General features: G+C 40.2%; 1 protein-coding gene across 2 annotated transcripts in view; it reads left to right on the top strand.

Annotated features, from left to right (window-relative positions):
• The window catches only part of RAB2A (RAB2A, member RAS oncogene family), an 81,208-nt gene that overhangs the window by 15,119 nt on the left and 41,323 nt on the right, over nucleotides 1-24,766 (top strand). Inside the window, exon 2 of one of the 2 annotated variants that reach the window (XM_001926704.7) lies at nucleotides 14,945-15,016. In XM_001926704.7, the coding sequence (XP_001926739.2) occupies nucleotides 14,945-15,016 (72 nt within the window). Of the gene's footprint in view, nucleotides 1-14,944; nucleotides 15,042-24,766 lie in introns of both variants that reach the window. The other variant, XM_085022316.1, reaches the window with a different exon arrangement.

Here is a 24,766-nt window from a genome sequence, read left to right as displayed (position 1 = left end):
GTCAGGGTCATTTAGCTTATAGAGTATTTCCCTTTTCCTCTTAGTATTGCTACTAATATTTAGCAGTGCTACTGCTTAGCAATACTAAGAGGAAAAGGAAGGTGAGATAGCATTCTAAAAGTTAGGAGAGGTATTGGTTGCAAATAGTAATATGTATCTGAGAAGAACAAATTCAGGAGGCTAGATGGTACAGTGGAAAAATATGATTTGGAAGTTAAAGACCCAATTTTGAGTTTCAGTTCTACCTCTTACTCTGTTAACTTGAGGCATATCATTTAATCCTTAGTTTATTCATCTTTAAAATGGCATTATCATTCCTGTTTTACTGATCTCCTAAGCTTATTATTATGGTCAAACAAGACTGTATAAGAAGAGAATTTATTTTCACCTTCATACTGTCAAAAGTCATGCATATATTTTAAATAAGAAGACTGTGTTAGCGTAAACTTGATTATAGAACTACATAGCTTCAGTTAAAACTATTTAATTTATATTGAAGTGATATTTGGGTGTCTGGCAGGTATCATGTAGTCTAAGCTGAATAATTGCTTAAGATACTAAGTGGAAACCCGAATAACCCTATTTTGAAACCTGTACTGTAGTGTGATACGTATCTTCAGTGTTTTCCATTATTTATCTGCCATACCAAGCATGTAATGGCGTCACATTACTTGTAGCCGTAAAACTGGAGTCTAGAGGATTGGACACTGAAACCAGCATTTTAGTTGGTTCTTTTTAGAGCAGTGGAAGGCACATCAGAATAATCACCTGATGAGCTTAGTAAAACACTGATTTCAGGAACCAGAGTCTAGAGGATTGGACACTGAAACCAGAATTTTAGTTGGTTCTTTTTAGAGCAGTGGAAGGCACATCAGAATAATCAACTGATGAGCTTGGTAAAACACTGATTTCAGGACTCCACCCCAAAGTTTCTGATTCATTAAGTCTGGGGTGGGGCTGATGATTTGCATTCTAACAGGTTTCCAGATGATGCTGATGTTGCTGATCTGGGCACAACACTTTTGAGAATCAGCACTTTAACAAAACCATATAATTCATCATCCAAACTGATCCGTCATTTGTCAGGACACCAGAAGTAACTGAGCCTGCTCCTGGCAAACCAGGATTAGGGTCATCCTAATTTTACCTAATGGAGAAATCTTTTTACAAGGAGGTTTGTATAATAAATCGTCACCTGGTGGATGACTCACAGTGCCCAAGGTGTATTTATTTGTTTATGTTAAATTGCCAACTGATGATTCAGTCACATTTTTCCTTGATCCCTGTCCTTGTAATTGTGAATTAAAGAGAGGTTTTCAGCTGATTTATTTTACCATGAATACTAGCATAAATATTGTAGATGAGTTCTTCTATTGGCTATGTGATCTAGTGAGATACTGGAGAAGACTTTTTTTTTTGTCTTTTTGCCTTTTCTTGAGCCACTCCCCTGGCGTATGGAGGTTCCCAGGCTAGGGGCCCAATCGGAGCTGTAGCTGCTGGCCTACACCACAGACATGGCAACGCGGGATCCAAGCCGTATCTGCGACCTACACCACAGCTCACGACAATGCCGGATCCTTAACTCGCTGAGCAAGGCCGGGACCGAACCCGAAACCCCATGGTTCCTAGTCAGATTCGTTAACCACTGCGCCACAACGGGAACTCCTGGAGAAGACTTTTCAAATTTGTCTTTTATAAGCTGTTGTAACAGGTACATATTACATTGCCTCCCAGGGTTCAGATATGTGTGTGAGTGCATATATATTTCTAAAAGAGTGGTTTCCAAACAGCATTTAACCTAACCTTACTTAGTATATAGTTAATATTTGCTATTCTGATTCTTTTTTTTTTTTTTTTTTTTTTTTTTTGTCCAGTTCACTTTTTAAATGAACTAGTTGTAACCCACTAAGTTGATTTTGTAACCTAACTGGTTATAGCCTGCTGTTTAGAAAACACTACGCAGAGGACCTCTTTGGTCCAACATACTGTGACATTCTGAGATTCAGTTTTCTTCATTATGATTTTTCTCACTCTTAAGCCATTTTTCCACCAGTAAAACAAACTAGTTTGGGAAAGTCCTAAGAGTGGGAGGAAGAAAGGAAAAGGATGCTATTTTTACCACATTCTGCTATCTTCCTTGCTACTAAATTTAGCATTGTATCGTTTATTCCCTATAACATTTGCAAATGCTCCACTTTATGTTTCAGTTTTCTAAAATGTAAATTGCTCCTTGCTTTGTTTTTATGAAAATATGCACTGAAAAAACACAAACTAGGTCTTTCCTAAGACTATCTAAACTCAGTTTATATTTAAAAATAAAACTCTCATCTTTACCAAATTCAATTTGGTTTATTTTAAAGAAGGATGTGTTAATCATACAAGTTCTATCAGAGTCCAGCTAGGAAAAAGAAACCCAGGAATTTACATAGGGGAAGTCTGGTGTAAAGAATCATTGATTCTGATGGTGGGAGGTGGCTAAGAGAAACGGCAACAGCAGGCAGAAGGCACAGCCAGACCTCTGGAGGGGTGCGGCTGAGGCCTTCCGGATGGCGGAGAACTGCACTTGAGGGCCATGGTGGATTGGGAAGCTGTGGGTCGCCTTTGGGGGGTGAGTGTGTGGTGCTGTTCTTGGGGGCCCACAGAGAGCTGTGGGCCCTGCTTCCTGCTGATGACACTTCCTGTTGCACCAGCTGTCAAGGGAGAGAGTGTCCTAGTCTCTCCAGCAGGGCAGAGAAGGTTTGAAGCTGGAGGCCCTGGGTTGAGGAATGGCGCACCAGCGTGCTTGCTAGAGCTGCCGTTTTCAAAGGGACATTATACTTAGGGGCAGATTCTATCAGGGTTGCAGTTCTAATTTCGTGCAGTCATGCTTTTATTCTCTAGCATCATTTTTCTATCTGAAAAATCTACTGTTGAATAACGCTTTTTTTGAGAATTTACTTTTTAAAATAAAGACTGAGTTTGTCGTTATGTAGAAAAGGCAAGTCAGTCCCTTTGTGATCTTTTCAGTGGGCATGCAGTACACAGGTTTTGCATTCACTGAGTACCTACTTTGTAAGCCAGGCCACAGAGCAGAGTGGTTTTCAGAATACGAAATGTTACTGCTCCTGAGGGAGGCAGGGAGATGATAATCACAGTATACGGTGAGAAGTGGTATGGCTATAGCGTGGGATGGAGTGCTAGTCTGCCTGTGGGCTCTGGGGAAGGAAAAAGCACAGATGTGTTACCTTTTATTCTCTACATGCTGTTTCTTTTATTCCTCGCAGTCGTATTCTGAATAAGGTGGGTGGTACGATTACCATTATAGACATAAGCAGACAGGCACAGAGACCTGAAACCATCGTCACACTCAGGATCCACATTTAGTCCGGTATCTGTTATCTCTTAAATTGGTGATGTACGTTGAAATGCAGGAGGCAATGATAGTAAAAGTTTACCAAATATAGAACACAGGACTAATAATTTAAAAAGTGAATTAGCTGTGTCCCTGCCCTTAAGGGGCCTGTAGTCCAGCAGTCCTGGTAGAATGTCATAGGGGCTCTGATTGAGCTACTGGAGAAGCTTGGAATTTCATAGGGTCCAGAGTGCCTTCCTCCTCCTCGGAAAACTGAGGGTAAGATGGCATTTAAGCTGGTCTTCGAAAAATGAACAGGGTTTAGACAAGTAGAAATGGTGAATAATCAAAATGTAAAGGCAGGAAAAAACAACCAGAAAGGTAGCTGTCATTTATTGTGCATCTGCTAAGTGCCATACCTTATACCTTCCTCAGTATAAGCCATCCAGCTTCACTGTAGTATAGACCATGTGTCAGGCAGTTACTGGAAATAAAAGATAAGCTCATTAGACGTGTTGGACCTAAGTATTAGATTGTGACAGGTTAAGGTAGAGTTTGAACTACAAACACAGTTGAAAATACTGAAGTTTTTAAAGGAAAAAGTATAGGACTGGAGTTACGACTAAATTATAAATTATCTACACACACACGTGTATATATATGTTCACGTTGTAATAAGCAGCAGAGACATCCTAGATGTTACATGTAATCCTTTCCTTCTAGCTTCTCATTCATCTCTGCTGAAGCCCTGTGTAGGACAGATTAGCAAGATGGGCTGTAGGTAGACGATTATTACAGTGGTCCAGGTAGGAGGTAGTAAAGGCCTCATCTAAAGCAACAGTAGTGAAAATGAAAAGTTTATTGGTGACAGTTGGAATTAACAGGATTTAGACAGGATGTTGTAGGGGCTGAAAAAATAAAAGGTGAAGGTAGTTTTCAGGCACTTTTCCATCTCAGGAGTACGTACTCCAAATGTGGGCTATTTTTCAATTATTTTTAATATAAAAGTAATGATGCACATGAGTGTATTTAAACTTGTGGAAGGGCAGAAGATTGGATATGGGGCAGGTGAAAGATGACATTATACCAAGAGAAACAGGTCAAGGGAAGTACAGAGTTTAAAACTTTATATAGCCTACTGCTTTCTCCCCTGCTCTGTGTGTCTCTCCATTTCTCATAAGGACCTGTGTCACAGAATTCACCAACCTGAATCCAGGCTGATCTCATCTCAGAATCCTTAATTATATCTGCAAAGGTCCTTTTTCCAAAATAAGGTCACATCCACAGTTTCTAGGGGTTGGGACTTGAACATCCCTCTTTGGGAACCACTTTTTAACCTACTGCAATAAGCCACCAGGTGAATACCTAATTGCAGTCATTGAGAAGATTGCTGCCTTAGATTCCAGGGGAGGAGGTGTAGAAATCAACAGCATGAAAACAACACCGTAGTCGTTTTATTTAAAAGAAAATTATAGATTGTGAATATTTTCTTCAATTTCAGAAAACATGTATTTAAAAATTTGAAGTTGAGGTCAGATTAGTTTGGTTGGAGATTTTGTTCCTCAGCTCTATTTATCTTGAAGAATCCTCTAGCATTTTTATTAAAACGTAAGCAAAATTCAAACTTTTTGTATTTGAGCCTTAAGATAATTCCTTTGAATGTTTTGTTTTTCCCATTTTACAGATGCGGAAATGGAGCTTAGTTTCTGTAACTAATTTGTCTGAGGTTACAAGATACAAAACAATACAGATGTACTTGAATGCTGGTGTTACTGTAAAGCTTGTGTTCTTTCTGATGTACCATGCTGAGTTTATTAATTTTGTATTTTAAAATAGAGTTTATTTTCCATGTTTCACAGATTTCTCAATTTGGGATGTTAGCAAAAAGAATAAAATTTTATTCTGTACAGCAGGGGGAAAAAAAAGAATAGAATTTTCCATGTTTGCAAAATAAGCTACTGACATTTAAACCAACTTGCCACATCTCTCCATGATCTGTGTTTGAGGTCTGTCTTTTGTATGACTTTAAAACACATAGTTCTTCAGCGAATTACTTTCACTGATGATGAGAGGTCATTCATTCATGGAACTTTTGTTACTTTCTGTTTTGAGGGCCCAGTGTTGTAGAGAACAGTATACAGCCATGATTTCAGGATGACAGTTGGACAGAACTTTATTTGATAGTGAGGAGTTGACCCTGGAACTTTTTATACCTTTGCTTTTCCTACGTTTTTTAAATTAAAGCTGTTTGTCTTATGATTTTAAAAATGGAGCCATCATCAATTTTTTTTTTTAATTAATTGTCTTGAAGTTAGTGGAAGTTGGCCTAGGACTAGGGAAATAAACTTAGGCTAGTGTTCCTTGTGGAGAACGACTCATTGCCTCAGTGGGAGGTTTATTAATTGGATACTTGGGCCTAATCAAAGGCCCAACTGAATCAGCATCTCTGGGGTGGGGTTTTAGGATTCTGTTTTGTTTTTTGTTTGTTTGTTTTTGTCTTTTCTATGGTCGAACCTGCAGCATATAGAAGTTCCCAGGCTAGGAGTCTAATCGGAGCTGTAGCCGCCGGCCTATGCCAGAGCCACAGCAACATGGGATCCGAGCTGCGTCTGTGACCTACAACCACAGTTCACGGCAACACCAGATCCTTAAGTCACTGAGTGAGGCCAGGGATCACAAACCCGCAACCTCATGGTTCCTAATTGGATTCGTTAACCACCGAGCCACGATGGGAACGCCTGGGATTCTAAATTTTTAATGAGTGTTATTTTGTATTTGTTTGGCATGGATATATAGTATTCAGGTATTTAGTTCTCACCACAACACTCCAGTCCTAGTGAGGCCAGTGTCTTGGACCCTGAATAAAGGAAGAAGGTACAGTGACTTCATGGTAGGATCATTAACGCATTAATTTGTATTAATTACAGAGCCATCAAGTAGCTAAAGCAGTATTGAGAAAGAAGAACAAAGCTGGAGGCACCATGCTTCCTGATTTCAAAATAAAAATCTGTCATACTCAAAATGGTATGGCATTGGTATAGAAACACACATAAATGGAACACTATAGAGAACCCAGAAATAAACCCACACATTTATGGCCAGTTAATTTATGACAAAGGAGTCAAGAATATACAGTGAGGAAAGAACAGTATCTTCGTTCAGTGGGAAAAACTGAACAGCCAGGTAGGCAAGAATGAAATTGGACCACTATTTTATACCATACACAAAAATCAACTCCAAATGGACCAAAGACTTGAATGTGAGACCTGAAACCATAAAACTCCTAGAAGAGAACATAGATGGAAAGCTCCTTGACATCAATCTTGGTGAAGATTTTTTTTTGGCTCTGACTACAAAAGCAAAAATAACAAATGGGGAGTTCCCATCATGGCTCAGTGGAAACAAATCTGACTAGTATCCATGAGGAGGCAGATTCAATCCCTGGTCCTACTAGTGGGTTAAGGATTCGGCGTTGCCATGAGCTATGGTGTAGGTTGCAGAAACGTCTTCCATCCTGTGTTGCTCTGGCTATGATATAGGGCACCAGCTGTAGCTCCAATTTGACCCCCAGCCTGGGAACTTCCTTATGTGTGGATGCAGCCCTAAAAAGCAAAAATAAAATAAACAGATGGGACTCCATCAAACTGAGTAGCTTCTGCCCTAGCAAAGAAAGCATGCAGAGACCAGTGGTTTATTCAGGGTTAACTAAGTAACGCTGCGCTACAGGGTACTGACAGTTCAGTCAGAATCTCTGGGGGATGAGGCCTGATAGGGATGTGGGGATTTTCTGGTAAAGATCAAAAACTTCTGATGGGTAGTAAGTGGTTGGGAATGTGAGCTACTTCCCACAGACTCGCCAGGGAAGGTGCCTGTGGTGGTGAGAAGCCAGCCATGGGAGTCTGTCTACATGGAGAGAGGGAAGAGGGTGAGTGAAGGCCTTGTAGGTTCCAGGTGTGGACTGAAAACAGGTGGTAGGAGATGGATTTGGAGAGGCCACTTTTACGTTGGCTCTGTGTCTATTTAATTCTGTATTTATAAAAAGAATGATGTGCTTTTACAAAAACAAATAGGTCTTTTGTGCCGGTTCTTCTTTTCTGTGTATGGCTTTAAACGCCATCTTAACACCATCTCATGCCGATGGTTCCATAACGTATACCTTCAACCTGAGCATCTTTCCTGAGGTCTCCATCATATATCCAGTTGCTTCCTCAGCGTTACCACTGGGATGTCTAATAAACATGTCAACTCCGAATAACCAAACTGGAACTCATGGTCTTTCCTACTCTACCTACAATTTTCCCCATCTCATTGATTCTTCCAGATGAGGCAGAACTGTTGGAACCATAACTCAGTGTACTTTTTCTCAGAACTCTCGGCCACACTATGAACGAATTCTCTTGACTCTGCTTCAGAGTGTGTACAGAATATAGTCACTTGTAACCACCTCCGTTGCTACCGGCTCTAAGTTCTTGTCTCATTGGCAAAGCCTCCTTAGCTGGTCTCTGCTTCCACTCTCATCTGCCTCTATGTAGAGACTATTCTTATTGTAGCAGCTGGACTAATTATTTTAGAATTTAAGTCCAATTATATTACTCTTCTCCTCAGAACCCTCCAGTGAATCTCCCATCTTTATCACAAGTCATTAAAAAGTCCTGTGGGGTGTATGTGACTAGGCCCCTGAAAGTCCTGCAACCTCAGCTCTTAGGGGCATGACTCTCCCTTTCTTCTAAGCTTTAGCTTCATCAGCCTCGTTGCAGCTTCTCAACACACCCCCACCTTGCAGCCTTACTACCCCTACTACACAAGGGAATAGTTGTAATTATAAATTAAACTTTGTTATGTATAAAATTTATTTTAATATTTAGAGGGTTTTTTCCCAATGAAGTCCAGTAAAGGATTTTTGATTCCTGTTTATGTTGAAATTTTGGTCCCTAGTGTATGGGTTTCATTTTGGAGGTATATTTTCTTCTCCCAGAAAATAGGAGAAACTTCCTTAAAGAAAACCTCAGATTTGGACAGAAGTTTAGTCATTTCATAGCTATTTTCTCTATTCCAGATATTTCAGAGAGTCATAAGTTCCAAAAGTCCATTTAAAAATCTAGACTCAATTTAGAGCATTTTTCAAATGTAGGAAGTGTGATATTTTGGTAAAAGATCTCCTTTCTGCATATCTGATCAATTGATAGAGATTAGAAAGAATTTCTCGGAGTTCCCGTCGTGGCGCAGTGGTTAATGAACCCGACTAGGAACCATGAGGTTGCGGGTTCGATCCCTGCCCTTGCTTAGTGGGTTGAGGATCCGGTGCTGCCGTGAGCTGTGGTGTAGGTCGCAGATGCGGCTCAGATCCAGCGTTGCTGTGGCTCTGGTGTAGGCCGGCGGCTGCAGCTCCGATTCGACCCCTAGCCTGGGAACCTCCATATGCTGAGGGAGTGGCCCAAGAAAATGGCAAAAAAGGACAAAAAAAAAAAAAAAAGAAAGAATTTCTCAAAAAATCTATACATCGATCTTGTGGAGGTAGCTACCTGATCTGAGCATTGATGTTTCTTGGTTTTGTTTCTTTAATTGAAGCATAGTTGATTTACAGTGTTGCGTTAATTTCTGCTTTACAGCAAAGTGATTCAGTTATATATATGCACACATATATATATATACATACACACATTCTTTTTAAATATTCTTTTCCATTACAATGTCTCTCAGGACATTGATATTTCTTTTTGTCTCTTTGCCTTTTCTTTTCTCCCATGGCATATGGAGGTTCCCAGGCTAGGGGTCTAATTGGAGCTGTAGCCGCCAGCCTACGCCACAGCCACAGCAACTCGGAATCTGAGCCACATCTTCGACCCACACCATAGCTCACAGCAATGCTGGATCCTTAACCCACTGAGCAAGGCCAGGGATCAAACCCGCAACCTCATGGTTCCTGGTCACATTCGTTAACCACTGAGCCACGACGGGAACTCCATGGATGTTGGTATTTCTTAAAGCTGTTGAATTAAGACTTGAGTGTACAAAGGTATGGCTTATTTAATTAACTATGTAGGGTCATAATACATATGGTGGAGCACTTAACCAGCCTAATATAGAAATCCAGGAGCTTTTAGATTTTAAGATGTAGTAAAAATTATCTTAAAGTTTCAAATTAGCATACTCAATCATAAAATAAAGACCGGCATTTCCTTCTGGAAGTATAGGTCTATTTGAAATTGAATTTACAGTTTGGCGACTTAGTTTTCTTGCTGTATTCCAACACAAGAATCTGACCTATACTTTGCTAAGTTGACTAGAAAAATTCCGGTGTTGTTTGTTTTATACCATGTTACTGTGCTTTGTAGCATAATGGAGCCACTGTTTTCCATCTAGATTTAAACAGATACTCAGTTGTTAACTTTAAATCTACCCATAGTAAAAAGAAAATTTTACTACAGTTTTAGAACTCTAAGTAATATAACAAATTATCGGGTCTAGCTAGTGGAGTTAGGAGTTTAATGATTATCTGGCTCAGTTCTCTGTACTTAGAGTATAATTTATGTCCAAGATGATGAAATGATTTGTACAAAATCATGTTAGTTAAATCTCTCAGGCAGCCATCTTCCTGAGATAGTAAGAAAAATTCGGCGTTAGCTAGATGTACAATTTTTCTCTTCTTGAATCAACAACTACGTGTGTGTGTGTGCGCGCGCGCGCTAAGCCAAAAAGAGACCTTGTAACACTTTATATCTGTAACTTGCTGTAGATATGTTGTGGAATGTGATCTCTAGGGTTGCATTCTGTTGTGGGAGAGCCTGTAAAGGGAGCATTTTGATACAATTGATCAGTAAAAATAATAGCTTTTATTTGAGGGTCTTCTGTATTCTCTATGCTGTATGTTTCGGTAGTGATAGCTCTCTGTGAGATTCACTGTTCAGCCAGAGAAGAACTAATGGTGGGTGGGTGTGGGTGTGCATGTGGGGGGTGGTTGGGTTGTGTAGTTTTGAGATTGATTGTTATGTTTGTGGGGGCTGGATAGGCAAGTCTGAAACTCATAGGCATGGCTTAAATTGTTGTCCACAGGTAGAATTATTTCTTCTCTCTGGAAGACTCAATCTGCTTTTAAGGCCTTTGAACATGCCTCACCCATATTATCTAGAAATCTCCCTTATTCAGAGTCAACTGATTATGGACTTTAATTGTCTTTTCCAAATGCCTTCGCAGCAACACCCAGATTGTTGTTTGATTGAATGACTGGGGTTGGGGGTGGGGGGCTAGCCAAACTGATGCTTCAAGAAGACCATCACATTGTTTTCATTTTTCTTGTGCATATAGTTTATTGTGCCTATAGAAAAAGGCACATGTCCTTAAATACACAGCTCAGAAAATGTTTATAAACTGGACACAGGTAATCAGCACTGTGCAGGGAGCAGGGAGGGGCCCTTTTACATTTTTTTTTAGTTTTTTGTTTGTTTGTTTGTTTTTTGTCTTTTTTCCATTTCTTGGGCCGCTCCAGCGGCATATGGAGGTTCCCAGGCTAGGAGTCTAATCAGAGCTGTAGCTGCCAGCCTACGCCAGGGCCACAGCAACGCAGGATCCGAGCCGTGTCTGCGACCTACACCACAGCTCATGGCAATGCCGGATCGTTAACCCACTGAGCAAGGGCAGGGATCGAACCGCAACCTCATGGTTCGAAGTCGGATTGCGCCACGACGGAGACTCCCCATTTTACATTTATTTATTTCATTTGATGCTTAAAATAGTTCCAAAGTACAGGAGTTTTCCCCATTTTATAGATAGGATGTTGTGGCTCAAAAAGGTCAAGTACCTTGCCCCATGTTCCAGCTGGTAAGCGATAGAGCTGGAACTCTAACCAGGATTTTGAGGCATATATGAAATATGATGGAAACCCATGGTCCCATTAGTTCTGCATGAGAATTACTAGAATCTTTGGAAGAAGAATGCTTTAGTGAAGAAGACATAGGAGTTCCTAAGCTAGATCTTAAAGCAGGAGTTTATATTTGCTAAGGAGTGAAATGTTCCTTGGTGTGGAGATACCAGGGAAAGAATATGGTGTCATTTCAGAAGACAGGAGATGGTTTGTTATGCTTAACTATAGGGTCTGTTGACTGTGTAGTAATATGATCTATTGACATGACAGTTTTTCAGCCTAAATGCAAAAAACTTTATTTGCTTATTTTGAAGAGTTTTAATTTTGTATTTTAAACAATATTCCACTGGGGTGCTTTTTTGCAAAGATGTTCACAGTGGTTTATAAAAATAGTTTGGAGAGAAAGGGCAAAGGCCGAAGGCAAAAAGATCATGTCTCATTGAGAACCAGAACTATAGCAAGCAGGATTAAGGAGGCAGGAGCATGGAATTCAGTATGTTTCTGAGAGAATTGGTGAGATTGGTGAGCCTTTAAATGCAGATAATAAAGGAGGAAGAAGAATTAAAGATGATGGTGATTTTCTTGTTGGTGTGATCTATCGGGAGCCATCTCTAGAGATAAGGGAATACTGAAGGAGAAGCTGAGTTTGTTCTGAGTTGTTGGAAGCATGGTAGGCAGGAAAATGAAGAAGAAGGTGGTTTTGGAAGTTTGAGTTTCAGGCCTGAAGGGATTAGAGTGAATGTTCAGTAGGCAGTTAGATACAATGAGAGTGAAGATACTTAAGATGGGGACTGGGGAGATGGATTTGGCAGTCACTGACTAATATAGATGTAGTTAGAGCTGTAGGTCTGGATTAGTTCTCACCGCTGAAGAGAAAAATTAACCAGAGATGAGATGGTGAAACCTTGAGTATTTAAGGCTTATATGGAAGAAGAGGAGCAGTTGTCACAGAATTAAGGAACCAAAGAGATGGTTGTAGCCTGAGAAAGCCAGAGTCAATCACTTTCAAGGAGGTTGTAGCAGATAAATTATACAGATAAATTATACGCAAATAGATCATATTTCTGGATCAAGTAAGTGGAGCACTGAGAAGACTAAGCTAATTCAGTTTGGCAGTTGAGAAAAGTTTTGGTGATTGTGAGCTAAAAATCCCAAGTATTTGGAGACAGTTTTATCCAGAATTAAAATAGTAGGAGTCAACATCTACTGAAGATAAGCTATCTGTAAAGATAACCAGCCCTGACAGATGGTCTGTAGATAACTGATGAAACAGCACAGTGGCACTTGGATGTATTCTCTGCATTGAAAAAGATTTAGATTACCCGGGAAGGAATATGCTACCTTGAAAGTGAAGTCAGTACTTGGTCAGAATAAGTGGTATTGCTATCACTAGACGTGAAACCTTGTGAGGTAGGAAGGGGGCTTCAGGCTCTGTCACTTAGTGATAATCAGACTATTAGATGGTTCTTGAGGTCTCTCAATAATAACATGTGATTTCCAATGAAAAAAAAATTTTCTACACCTTAATGGCAAATTTTTAAAGGTTAAAAATAGAAATGAAGAAAAGGGAGATCTTAAATGTATCATTCTTAAGTAAAAGAAGCCAGTCTGACAAAGCTACATAATGTGATTCCAGGAATATTCTGGACAGTGAAAAGGTTAGTTGTGGCTAAGGGTTAGGAGTGGGGGAAGGACTGATAGGCAGCTATTGCAAAGGGATTTTCAGGGCAGTGAAATTCTATGATACCATAGTGGTGGATACAGTGTACCTTTGTCAGAACCCACTGAACCTACAGCACCATGAATGAACCCATTTGTAAACTGTGGACTTTGAGTGATGATGTGTCAATGTCTGTTCATCAGTTGTAACAAGTGTTACTACTGCTCTGTTGCAGGATGTTGATAGTGGAGGAGGCTCTCTCTCCTGGGGCAGGGAGTAGAGGAGAACTTGCTGTACTTCCTGAGCAGTTTTGCTCTGAACCTAAAACTGCTCTTAAAAATAAAGTCGCCTTTTAAAAACAGCTGAAGATCCATATCTCAGTTGTTCACCTATTTTGTCCTTTAACATGTAAAAAATAATAATTCTTTTCTTTCCTAGACCTGAATGGTTATTCAAGGGTGTTAGAAATCTAATAAAATGAGTTTGTGCCTTTTGTAATGTAAAAAGAAATCATGGATAAAATGAAAGTGAAGAAAACCAAGGTCAAATGCTTTGAAATTTCAGTTATTTTCAGCTAACCAGAATCTTAAAACATTCAAAAAACTTTGAACAAATAAAATATTTTCTGAAACACAGCCATAAACACATACACAGAACATTTCTCTGGTTTGTTACTGGGCATTTTGACAGTTGTTGTAACATTTGACACTAGGGCCAGTCACTCAGCAAAATTATATCATGCCTTATCTCTGCCTTAAGACAGCTAGTGACATGGTGGTAGTCATTGTCCTCTCACTGAGTCGATAATCTAGAAGACGTTGAACATCTTAGTTTGTGTCACTTAAGAAAGGCCTTATCCAGCCCTTCAGTTTAAATGAGTCTCTCATTATTTTTCCTCATAGCATTTTAATTTCTTTTTTCATGTGGTCGTTATTATAATTATTTCAAATTGCAGTTCATATAGATTATTTGGGCATTTGTTTTGTTTCTTTTCTCTCCCTGAGCTAGGCTGTTAAGAAGGAAGTGTGTCGGTTTTCCATGTGCAGTTAGTATTTGATAGACTTTTTGAGTTAAGTGAATGAATGAATGATGACTGCCTTTGTGTTTTGTAAGTTTGGTCTAGTGTGAGGTTAGAGGCCTAAAAATGAGTAGCAAGTGGTGTAGTATTCAGGTTCTTCGGAAGGCAAGTAGGATGCATATAGAAAATTTGGCTTTAGGAGTTCCCGTCGTGGCGCAGTGGTTAACGAATCCGACTAGGAACCATGAGGTCGTGGGTTCGGTCCCTGGCCGTGCTCAGTGGGTTAATGATCCGGCGTTGCCGTGAGCTGTGGTGTAGGTTGCAGACGCGGCTCGGATCCCGCGTTGCTGTGGCTCTGGCGTAGGCCGGTGGCTACAGCTCCGATTCGACCCCTAGCCTGGGAACCTCCATATGCCGCGGAAGCGGCCCAAGAGATAGCAACAACAACAACAACAACAACAAAAAGACAAAGACAAAAAAAAAAAAAAAAAAAAAGAAAATTTGGCTTTAATTTGGGAATTTGGAAGTTATTCAAGATCTCAGTGATAGAGTTGAAGGAATGCAGTCCAGATTAGTGTTCATCGCGAAATGAATCAGCCAAAAAAGAGAGCAAGCAGCTTTTCCTGGAAAAGTAGACCCCGAACATTTACTTACTTGTTTGTAGGAGACTAAATTAAAGCTATAAAAAGAGAAGTACTCTGTGCTTAAATATTTTCGCTACTACAGAAAAAAAACGAAAGTGCATGAACCCCTCACTGTGTGAGTGCTGTGGCAGAGGCCACTGGGAGGATGTGATTGGTTGTCTTCTGGGAGTTACTGCCACTTTCATCTTTCAGATTGAAACGTTGAGTGAGTAAGAAAGGATGAAAAGGGCTGTTTTGCATTGGTCCACCCATTCATCTAGGTCCCCCAGTCCTCTTTAATTCCCCGAGAGATTAGAGCACTGACAAATCAAGGCAGATTGTTCTCAGAGCACCTGAAACACTACCTGCCTCTTTTCCAAGTGCTTTTATAAAGCATTTCTTAATTTCTGTGAATTTTGACTCTTAATTCCTTTTTTCTTTTAACTTTCAGGTGTTGGTAAATCATGCTTATTGCTACAGTTTACAGACAAGAGGTTTCAGCCAGTGCATGACCTTACTATCGGTAAGTTGGATAAAAGAGATGAGAAGCATTCAAAAGTTTGGGGTAATGGAAAGGGAATATATTGCTGGAGGGCCCGTTCCTTTAGTGATGAGTCTGAAATCAGTGAAACTAGGTTTGTTGCTGTGCAGAGTTTAGTCTCCATCACTTTTTAAAAATATAAGTATGTGTCATAAAAATAATGTTACCTCACTTTGTAAAAGTGGATGGAATGCAGCAGGGCATTCATTCTTGGTTTTGGTTGTGTTTAACGATGAAACAAATGATTGAGAGACAGTGTATCTTAGGGAGGGGTAAGAGCAGGAACTCTGGACCAGTTTGTCAGCATTCACATCAGGGCTCTGCCACTAAGCAGCTGGGCAAGCCCCTTTCCCACTCCATGCCTGTCTTTCTCTGTAAAATGGGAAAAATAGTAGCACCAATCTCACAGAATTGCTGTGAGCAGTAAATAAGTTAATGAACATGCAGCATTGGAACAGTGCCTGGCAACATGGTAAGTGCTCTAGGCTTACCTGTAATTATTAATCGAGAAAAACTTATCGTCAAGAATTTTTTAGTTTCCTCTATTATGAAGAATAAATGAGACGTTTACTAGTGTGTAGTAGTCCACAAATACTAGTTGTTATTATTACTGACATTATTCATTAATGTGCAAAGTATAAAAGTAAGTGAGTAACTAAAGGCTAAGTAGGCATACTAGTTGAGTTCTTATCTGTTAAAAAAATTATACCCCGAAAGCTGAAGAATCTAGATTATTCATTAATGGCCATAGCCCAATAGCAACTGGCAAGTAGTCATTCCTGAAGAAATAAGGTAATTGGAATCTAGTTAGACTTTACACCTGGTAGCTTAATGTATCTTTTCAGCCAGTGACTGCTTATTTTCTGTAGATATCATTAACTCAGTGTTAATAACAAGTTGGTTTTCATGACTTGTAAATTTCTTGAAATACCAAATCAGAGTTAGAGTTTATGAATCAAATATTCGATCTGTTAATTGTGTTCATACTTTGTGGTGTTGTTAAAGTCTTTCCCTAGTGGCTGTTGTCAATAAGAACATGCAGATTCAATTTTAGTTCTAATAGTTTGATTATATACTCTAACAATGAGTAAAACAGGTACTGCTCTTTTATGCTTGTCCTCGTAATGCAGTTTAACTTGGTGAGCTCAGCTTTTGGTGTAGGATCTGCTGTTCAGTAGGTCTGAACCTTGGAGGCTGTCTCTTAGGCATGACTCAGTCCCAAGACAGCCAGCCACCAGTTGGTCTTGGTGTAGGGTACTGAGTAGAAGTGCATGTCTTTTCACTGAAGCTCTCATGTCACTCTTTGAGTTGTTGGGACACCTGATCAGAAGATGCTGTCAGAAATTGGCATGGGCTCTACTGTGGAGAGAGACGAGGAAGTGGACCAGAGGGGGTTTTAGAAAACTGTAGCTCCTATAACTGTGCTTCCCTCCGGTTTCACTGATGGGAGGCACTGGGAGGCAAGAGATTAAAAGCAAAGAGAAGCCCGGGCTCTTCTCCTCTCTCTCTGCCGGGGTTAATCACTTGGGCTCCATAGCTTTAGCCACAGCCCCTGCCTGACACGCCCACTGATGATCTGGCTCCTGGGCCCTGGGAACCCAGGTTCTCTCTTCACCCGCCACAGCCGCTTCCACCCCTAGGCTGGGGGAATGGCTTTACCTTCTGCTGCTTGAGCTTCTCGGCCCTTCCTTCGGTGTAATGAGTTCCCTACATTAAATCCCCTCTGTTTTAAATACTTAAGTATGGTTTCTGTTCTTCTGATTGCACCCTAACTGCCACCCCTTACAACACCCATCACAATGATTTATTTTTCTGACATCAAAACAATTTAGAAAGTCATGAGCACAAATTTTCTAAAGGAACATTAAGAGTGCTTGCTCAAATAGGTGTAAGGCAGTATCTTGATTTCTGCTGCATATTTGCCTTAATGAATAGAGGAAGGTGAAAAGGTTAAGGTTGGTGTCATGACTAAGAAGTATGAAATGGTAGAAGAGAGGAAATAAAAGGCAAAGAAAGACTATAAAATATTCCTTACCCTTTGACTACTACCTCAGTGAGAATTGTTATGCTCTGACTCGAAGCAGTTTATAAATAGCTTCCTGGATACAATTACATTGATGATCCAGACTAGAGCCTTGCCACCGAAGGAGAATGGTTCAAGGGATGTTAAAAATCTGTGGAATCACACAGAAAAGAAAATAAATCATGGACTTGGAGAATAGACTTGTGGCTGCCCAGGGGAGAAGGAGGGAGTGGGAGGGATAGGGAGCTTGGGGTTATCAGATACAACTTGGAATGGATTTACAAGGAGATCCTGCGGATACAACTTGGAATGGATTTACAAGAAGATCCTGCAGAGTAGCATCAAGAACTATGTCTAGATACTTATACTGCAGCAGAACAAAGGGTGGGGAAAAAAATGTATACATGTAAGAGTAATTTGGTCCCCATGCTGTACAGCGGGGGGTGGGGGGGGGGGAAATCTGTGGAATCAGATTCTGCATTTGAACAGGGTCTCCAAGTGATTTATGTGATTATCCAAGTTTGAGAAGCATTGGAGCACTGGCTTTAAGGTATTGATTACCCAGCTAAAAATAGCTCTTGTATTGTTGACCTTGTGCACACATGTGAGCACACCCCACCCCACCCCCGTCCTGGCCTCTCAGTTCCTTACTTCTGCTCCTCCTGTGATCTTGCTTGCAGTCTGCCTCAGCTCCTCACTCCCATAGTCACACATGTCACCCATTTCTGGATTCACTCCAGAATCTTAGCTTCATGTGTCTGGCTAGCTGACTATCCATCCCCAACTCCTGCCATCCTCTCAGCTCATAGCCTCTGGTTCCTACCATCTTTTTACTCTCACTTCCCTCCTGCTTTCTCACTTCCCTCCTTACCCAGCTTTAATTCTAAACCTTGTAAGCATGTCATTAACATCACCCCTGCGTTCACCCTCGGCCTCCTTGTCCCCTGCTTGTTTCATCATTCTTTTGTGGTGACCCCATCATTAAATCCAACCGTGGACTCCAGCATGTGTGGAGAAAAGTGTAGAACCATGCTAACTAGTCTCATCATTTCTTGGATGCTGACTTCTAACTGCCCAACAGTCACGCTTTATTTCCAGTCCATTCACTCTCCACTACCTGCATAACTACACATTACACCTTCTTACTCTCTCTCTAAGCATACGGCGCCTTTCCTGTCTTCACCCTCAGATGATAACCTTGGTTTCTCTTTCACTCAGAAAATAGAGGCAAGTGGAAGAGCGTTTTCACAGGTTTGTACCGCTCAGTAGACCCACCCACCAGCATTGTTCCCGTAAACTCAGCCTCATCCTGACTACTGTGGGTGGCCTTTGAGCTGCAAGTCACGGTCCACTCAGGAGCACTCCCTCAATGCTTCTTTGCTTCCAGGCCTCATTAAGTTTTCCCTTTTTGGTGGTTATTTTTCATGACTCTGTTTTCTTTTCCAGCTTTGAATCCTTCTCTCTCCTTTTAGCAGAAGTCCTCAGAATGTTCATATTTTCTGTCTCTAATTTGTCTCCATTCCTTCTTTCTTAAACCCACTCTGGCAGGGGCTGTCTCCTTCCTGTGTAATACACACTCAGCAGCTCCTTTCTTGTATGTCTGATAGGCATCCAGGCATAACGTGTCCCAAAGAGCTCCTGGCGTTATTTTCTTCCCGCATACAAGGGTATGGGCCCACCCCGCCATACCTACCCTGTCACCTAGATTTGTCTCCTGAATTTCTCATAAAAGTAAGTGTAAGGAGACACGGTCTTCCACTGTATAAAGGCAAGTCCATGCCAGCAGAGGTGCCTGTTCTGTTCATTGCTCACATATACCACTACCTGGTATGTATAAGGACTCTGTCAGTATTTGCTGTGTTGATATACTGTCTACCTGGAGGAGAGCCTCATGAAGTCACATTTAACATTACAGTGCTGATGCATGCATTCCTTTAATGCTATTTAGTTGTGTTATTTACAAACACTGGCTAATTCCCACTACATTTATTTCATTACCTGCCAATGATAAATACTGGTCTAGAGGCCAGGCCACTTATATGTTCATTCCACCTTTCTACCTCTTTCCCCTACTTCCTTAAACCTGTAAGAAGTGACTGCAAGGAGTGAAAGTATACTGTAGGGGAAAGGTGGTAGAAGTGAAGCATCATTTCCCTTATCCAGCTTCCCACAGGGGAGCAATTAGGAAAACACCTCCTTTGGAATTCTTGCTGAATCTATTATCCATGAGGATGTGGGTTCAATCCCTGGCTTTATTCATTGGTTTGGGGATCTGGCATTGCTTCGAGCTGTGGTGTAGGTCACGGGTGTGCTTCAGATCCTGCATTGCTGTGACTGTGGTGTAGGCTGGCAGCTGTAGCTCTCATTGGACCCCTAGCCTGGGAACCTCCATATGCTGCAGGTGTGGTCCTTAAAAACAAACAAACAAAAAACTATTTTATATGAGGTTCAGTTTTCTGATAAATTATCTAAAATATCATTGCCAAAAACTAGAAAGATAGCTTAAAAGACCTCTTGTGGGCATCTGATTGAGATGTCTTATAGACTGTTTTCCTGATTTTAAAATATAAATATATTTTCCTGACAGGTGGTGATTATTATGAAAACACTGTAAAAGTCCAGAGAAAGATAAAATTCCCTGAGTAACTTGCCAGTGGCCCTCCAGCAGCCACTGTGAAGAGTTTGGTGTATCACCTTCCAGAGTTTTTAAATGTATCATAAACATCCATTCTAAGCTGCTCTAATTTGCACTTTCCCCACTGATGTACTCAAGAACCTGATTCTCCCCACCTTTGCCTCCGCCACTGCATGTTAGTGGTTTTGTGTCTGTGAATCAGTGGGGAAAAGTGGTTATTGCTTTGCAGTTCCTTGATTTTTAGTGAGGCTGAGCAATTTTTTTATGTTTAAGAGCTACCTCTATTTCTTCTCTTTTAATTACCTGTTTATGTCTTTGCCCTTCTACTAGTTTTCTTTAGTCAGTCATTGATCTTTTTTTTGTTGTTGTTGTCTTTTTGCCTTTTCTAGGGCCGCTTCCCACGGCATATGGAGGTTCCCAGGCTAGGGGTCTAATCCGAGCTATAGCCACCGGCCTATGCCACAGCCATAGCAACTCGGGATCCGAGCGGTGTCTGCTACCTACACCACAGCTCACGGCAACGCCGGATCCTTAACCCCCTGAGAGAGGCCAGGGATGGAACCCGCAATCTCAGGATTCCTAGTCGGATTTGTTAACCAATACGCCATGACGGGAACCCCATTGATCTTTTCTTTATGGCTTTCAAGCCTTACTAAGCAAAAATTACTTACATATTCTTTAAATATTCTTCTAATACTATAAATTTGTATTCCACTGGATATGTGGTCATGTATTGTGATTTTTGTTAATCCCTGTTTAACTTTTGGCCCTACACCATTAACTAAATAAACCATTCTTTCTTTCCCATTTGAACTGTTGCCTTTGTCATATGCAAAATCTCTGTATGTATGTGATCCTGTCTGGGGACTCTCAAATCTCTTCCTTCTTTTTGTTTGTTTTCCCTATTTCATGAAGCTGCCTCACTGGTATTTATACTAACACGGTAGTATATTTAATACGTGATTGACATTTTTCCTTTTCTATTTTTTTTTATTATTTTTGTATGTTCGTTCTTCCAGATGAACTTTATTCTTTTTGCCAAATTGCAAAATTTTTAGTGAGGCTTAAAATTTGGTAAGAACTATATTAAATTTATGGATTAATTTGGAGACAGTTTATATTTTTACTGTGTTAAGATTACCTACTTATACACGTAATATCTGTTTTCATTTATTTCGACTTTTTAAATGCTCCTCAGTACACTCTCAGGCCTTGTATTTTGTCTGTTTTGGTATCTTAGAGATTTTTTTGCTGTCATGAATAGATTTTTTTCCCACCATTATCATTAAATTAATTATTTTGCATGTTCTAGGGAGATAGTTTGGTTTATCTGTAAGTCATAATTTTTTCTTAGCTAAATCTTTACCTTTTAGTTTTGCTTTTATCATCTATAACCACAATCTCTGTAATAATTTACAAGTTGAGGGTGTTGTAATCTTTTTGTCAATGTAATTTGAATTCCTCTAGTATTTTACCTTTAAGTATGGCATTTCCTGTATATTTCTCATAGAAAATTAAGGAAATTACTTTTTTATATCTAGTTTTCCCATTGTTCTTAGATGTAGGGAAAAAAAGCCTTTCTTTCCTCAAGTCTTGTTTTGAACCTCTGCAGTGTCTAGGTCCAGATGTGGGTCTGTTTTTTCTCCTGTGCTCTAAGAGAGGCTCAGCTTGCCTGTTTGCTTGATCCCCAGCTCTGTCTGCTTTGGCAGCGCAGCCCCACCCCCACCCCACTCACCTCAGGGAGGAGCCTTATTCTGCCTCTGCATCTCCACAGTCCCCTGGCTCTGATAGGTGGCCCTTTCTCCTTGAGGCTCTCATCATTAGTTACATGAACAGTGGTTTAGAAGTTTTGGTGTACCATTTGAAATAATAGTGGACCCAAACTGAGTACTTACTGTGTGCCAGGCACTTACTTTGTATGTAATAACTTTTAATCTTGAAAAAAAAGTCTTACGAGGTGAGAATCATTAATACTATTTACAAATTAAAAAAAACTAAAACACGGAAGAGATGTAATAACTTAGGGTCACACAGTTAGTAGGTATTGATCGTTGAATGCTCAATAAACGGGTTACTGTGCAAGGATGCAAGTACTTACTCTATAAGGGTGATAATGACCTAGAGTTATTAGGTGTGTATTCACCTTCAGAGTATTTTGTCCTGGAAGGTTGGAAGTGAATAACAAATCTGAAAAAATAAGCATCACTCCCTGACAGTGTCAGGTAAATGAAGCCTGGCCTTTGGTTCCACAGACAATTTCTCTGGCAACCACATTGGCTGTTAATTGAAAATGTATCTGGGAAGGGAGCCTCAAGAGCATAGGGGATGATGGCTTATCCCAGTGAAAAAAAGGTAAGGAAAACTTTGTGAATGAAATTCTCAAGAGTATATACACTTAAAGGGAAAAGGTTTTAGGTCTTTAAGAATCCAGAAGAGAAGTAAAATTTGGGGTATTTTATTTGTTTCTGAGACTTGTAAGACACTTGAGGTTTCAGTATTTTCCTTTGCTACGTAGAATACAAAGGTAAAACTGGCATCAAACCCAGTTATGAGAAGTTAAATGGGAAAGAGTTTTGTTTTTTGAAGCTGAAATTGAATTCTTGGTTTCACTTGATAGGAAAACAGTCATGGTTTTTCAGTAATCAGTAGTGCTTACCAGTTTTTCCTTTTGAGATCTGTGGGTTTTGTTTTGTTTTGTTTTGTTTTTTTGTTTCGTTTTTTGTTTTGTTTTGTTTGGGCTGCATCTGCAGCACATGGAAGTTACCAGGCTAAGGGTCGAATCAGAGCTGCAGCTGCCGGCCTACACCACAGCCACAGCAACTCATAATCCTCCATCCCAACCCACTGAGGGAGGCCAGGGATCAAACCTGCATCTTCATGGATACTATGTTGGGTTAACCTGCTGAGCCACAACAGGAACTCCGGGACTTTTCGAGCTTCAGTAATCTCTATGAATTTACTTCAGGTAAAGAAATAAATATACCAAAACTCAATTAAGGCTGAGGTTAAGCAGACGGACTATATTAGACTATCTGGAATTTTACATAGAACCCGCAGGAGGGTGCAGACTTGAGAAGGGCAGGAACCATAACAGCCATCCTGCAGCAGAGGACGGACTGGTTGCCAATCAGTTTTAGTATCTTTATCCTGCTGCTCAGCATGCCATTTCCAGGGAAGGAGCCTTGCCTGCCTTGCCCACCCACTCTGGATATCAGTCAAGGGTCTGTTTCTAATGTGTAGTAATTGTCAAATTTAACATTATGCATTGGATTGAAGAAATCTTGAATCCCATCGAGCAGTGCAGATGTTTCTGAGTCGTGGTTAAAAGCCCATCCATGACAGTGGAAGGAGAAATAGGATTTCTCTCTAACTAAAAACAAAATATTCATGAAAAGACTTCCATTTTGTCAGCTATCTTGCCGATATGTAGAATTTGTACTTTAGTACATTCCTTTAAATACAGGGTATTTCAAAGTACCTTTGTACCATACTTAGCCACTGGTTTCCTTCCTCAGCTATCCTATTTTCACATCGTAATTGTCAGCTGGTGGATGGTTGTTTTGTGTCCCCTCCTACCCTGTGGGTGCAGAATATATGTGAATATATGCAGATAGATAAATAAATAGATATGTAGACACTATAATGATTTTATATGGAATGATTTGACAAGTTTGAGTTTTTCATTCTAGTACATCATGACTCCTAGGTCTCATCTCTTTGGTCTGAGAAACATACTATTAGGTTCTTCAAGTTGACTATGCCTGTAGGATAGAATAACTATTAAAATATAGGGTAAAAACTATTGAGTTATGTATCCTGGGAGGACAGATTACTTTCTCCCTCTCCTAATCACAGTTGGGGGAATTACAGGAGATGCTGAAATGGAATTCTGGCACTGGGCAGTATGCCCTGCTCTGGGCACCTAAAAGCTGTTTTCCTGCCAGGATGACATCTGGTTTCTGGGGACCATGTGTGTCTTCCCTTCACCCTGACTCTGCTCTAAAGACTCCAAGCAGTGATGATTTAGTGTAATGGAAGTGATAGGCTTCTTGCAGAGTCTCCTTCACAGCTGGCTGATGCTCTGAAATCATCTCTTTTCTCCTCCACCTGTTTTGATGATTGAACTTCCAAAAGAGATGATGGGAAAAATTCAAGGAAAAAAGCCAAAGTAGTAAACTTCTAAGTGTAAAGGATGTTTTTTTGTTTGTTTCTTTTTTGGCCACTGCATGGCACCGCATGACCTGGAATCCTATTTACTGAAATTTGCCAAAAATCTTAAGTTGAAATTGTATGCAGAAAATTCATTTCAACATTAACAATTTAGTGAAAATTTGAGAAGAACCAAAATTTGTAGTAGTAGAGTACCAACTTAATAAAATGGGTGTATTTATGTAGACACACATACACACAGAGAAATATTATGCAGTCATCACAAATAATGGTATGGTTTTATGTGTTATTCACTATAAAGATACTTGGGGTATGTAATAATGTTTATGACACAGTGACTGAAAAGCAAATTGCAGAACAGTGTTTATGTTTTCATTTATATAAAATTGTATCCGGAGTTCCTGTCGTGCCTCAGTGGTTAATGAATCCGACTAGGAACCATGAGGTTGCGGGTTTGATCCCTGGCCTTGCTCAGTGGGTTAAGGATCTGGCGTTGCCATGAGCTGTGGTGTAGGTCAAAGACGCGGTTCAGATCCTGCGTTGCTGTGGCTGTGGCGTAGGCCAGTGGCTACAGCTCCGATTGGACCCCTAGCCTGGGAACCTCCATATGCCATGGGAGCGGCCCAAGAAATGGCAAAAAAGACAAAAAAAAATTGTATCCTTCTGTTTGTTTATTCATGGAGCAGTGTCTGAAATATGTTTAAACAGTGGTGATTTCTAGGGGCAGATATGGAGATTTCTTTCCTATTGATAATCTATGCTGGGAACCAGGATTGTGATATTGAAATTCATTTATCTGTTTCAGTAAATTTTATGAGAAATTTTTATATTTGTGACTAATAATAAGCATTCTTGAATCTCATTTCTAGTTTTTTTTTTAATAATACTGAGCCTGCAAAACATA

Source organism: Sus scrofa, chromosome 4, assembly GCF_054392235.1.
Source record: "Sus scrofa isolate SSC_HxYL_T2T_F1_AM1 chromosome 4, Sscrofa_HxYL_maternal_Yorkshire_Landrace_v2.0, whole genome shotgun sequence".
NCBI lineage: Eukaryota > Metazoa > Chordata > Mammalia > Artiodactyla > Suidae > Sus > Sus scrofa.
Note: the sequence above shows the minus strand (reverse complement) of the source record. Positions and strands in the feature narration are given on the sequence as shown.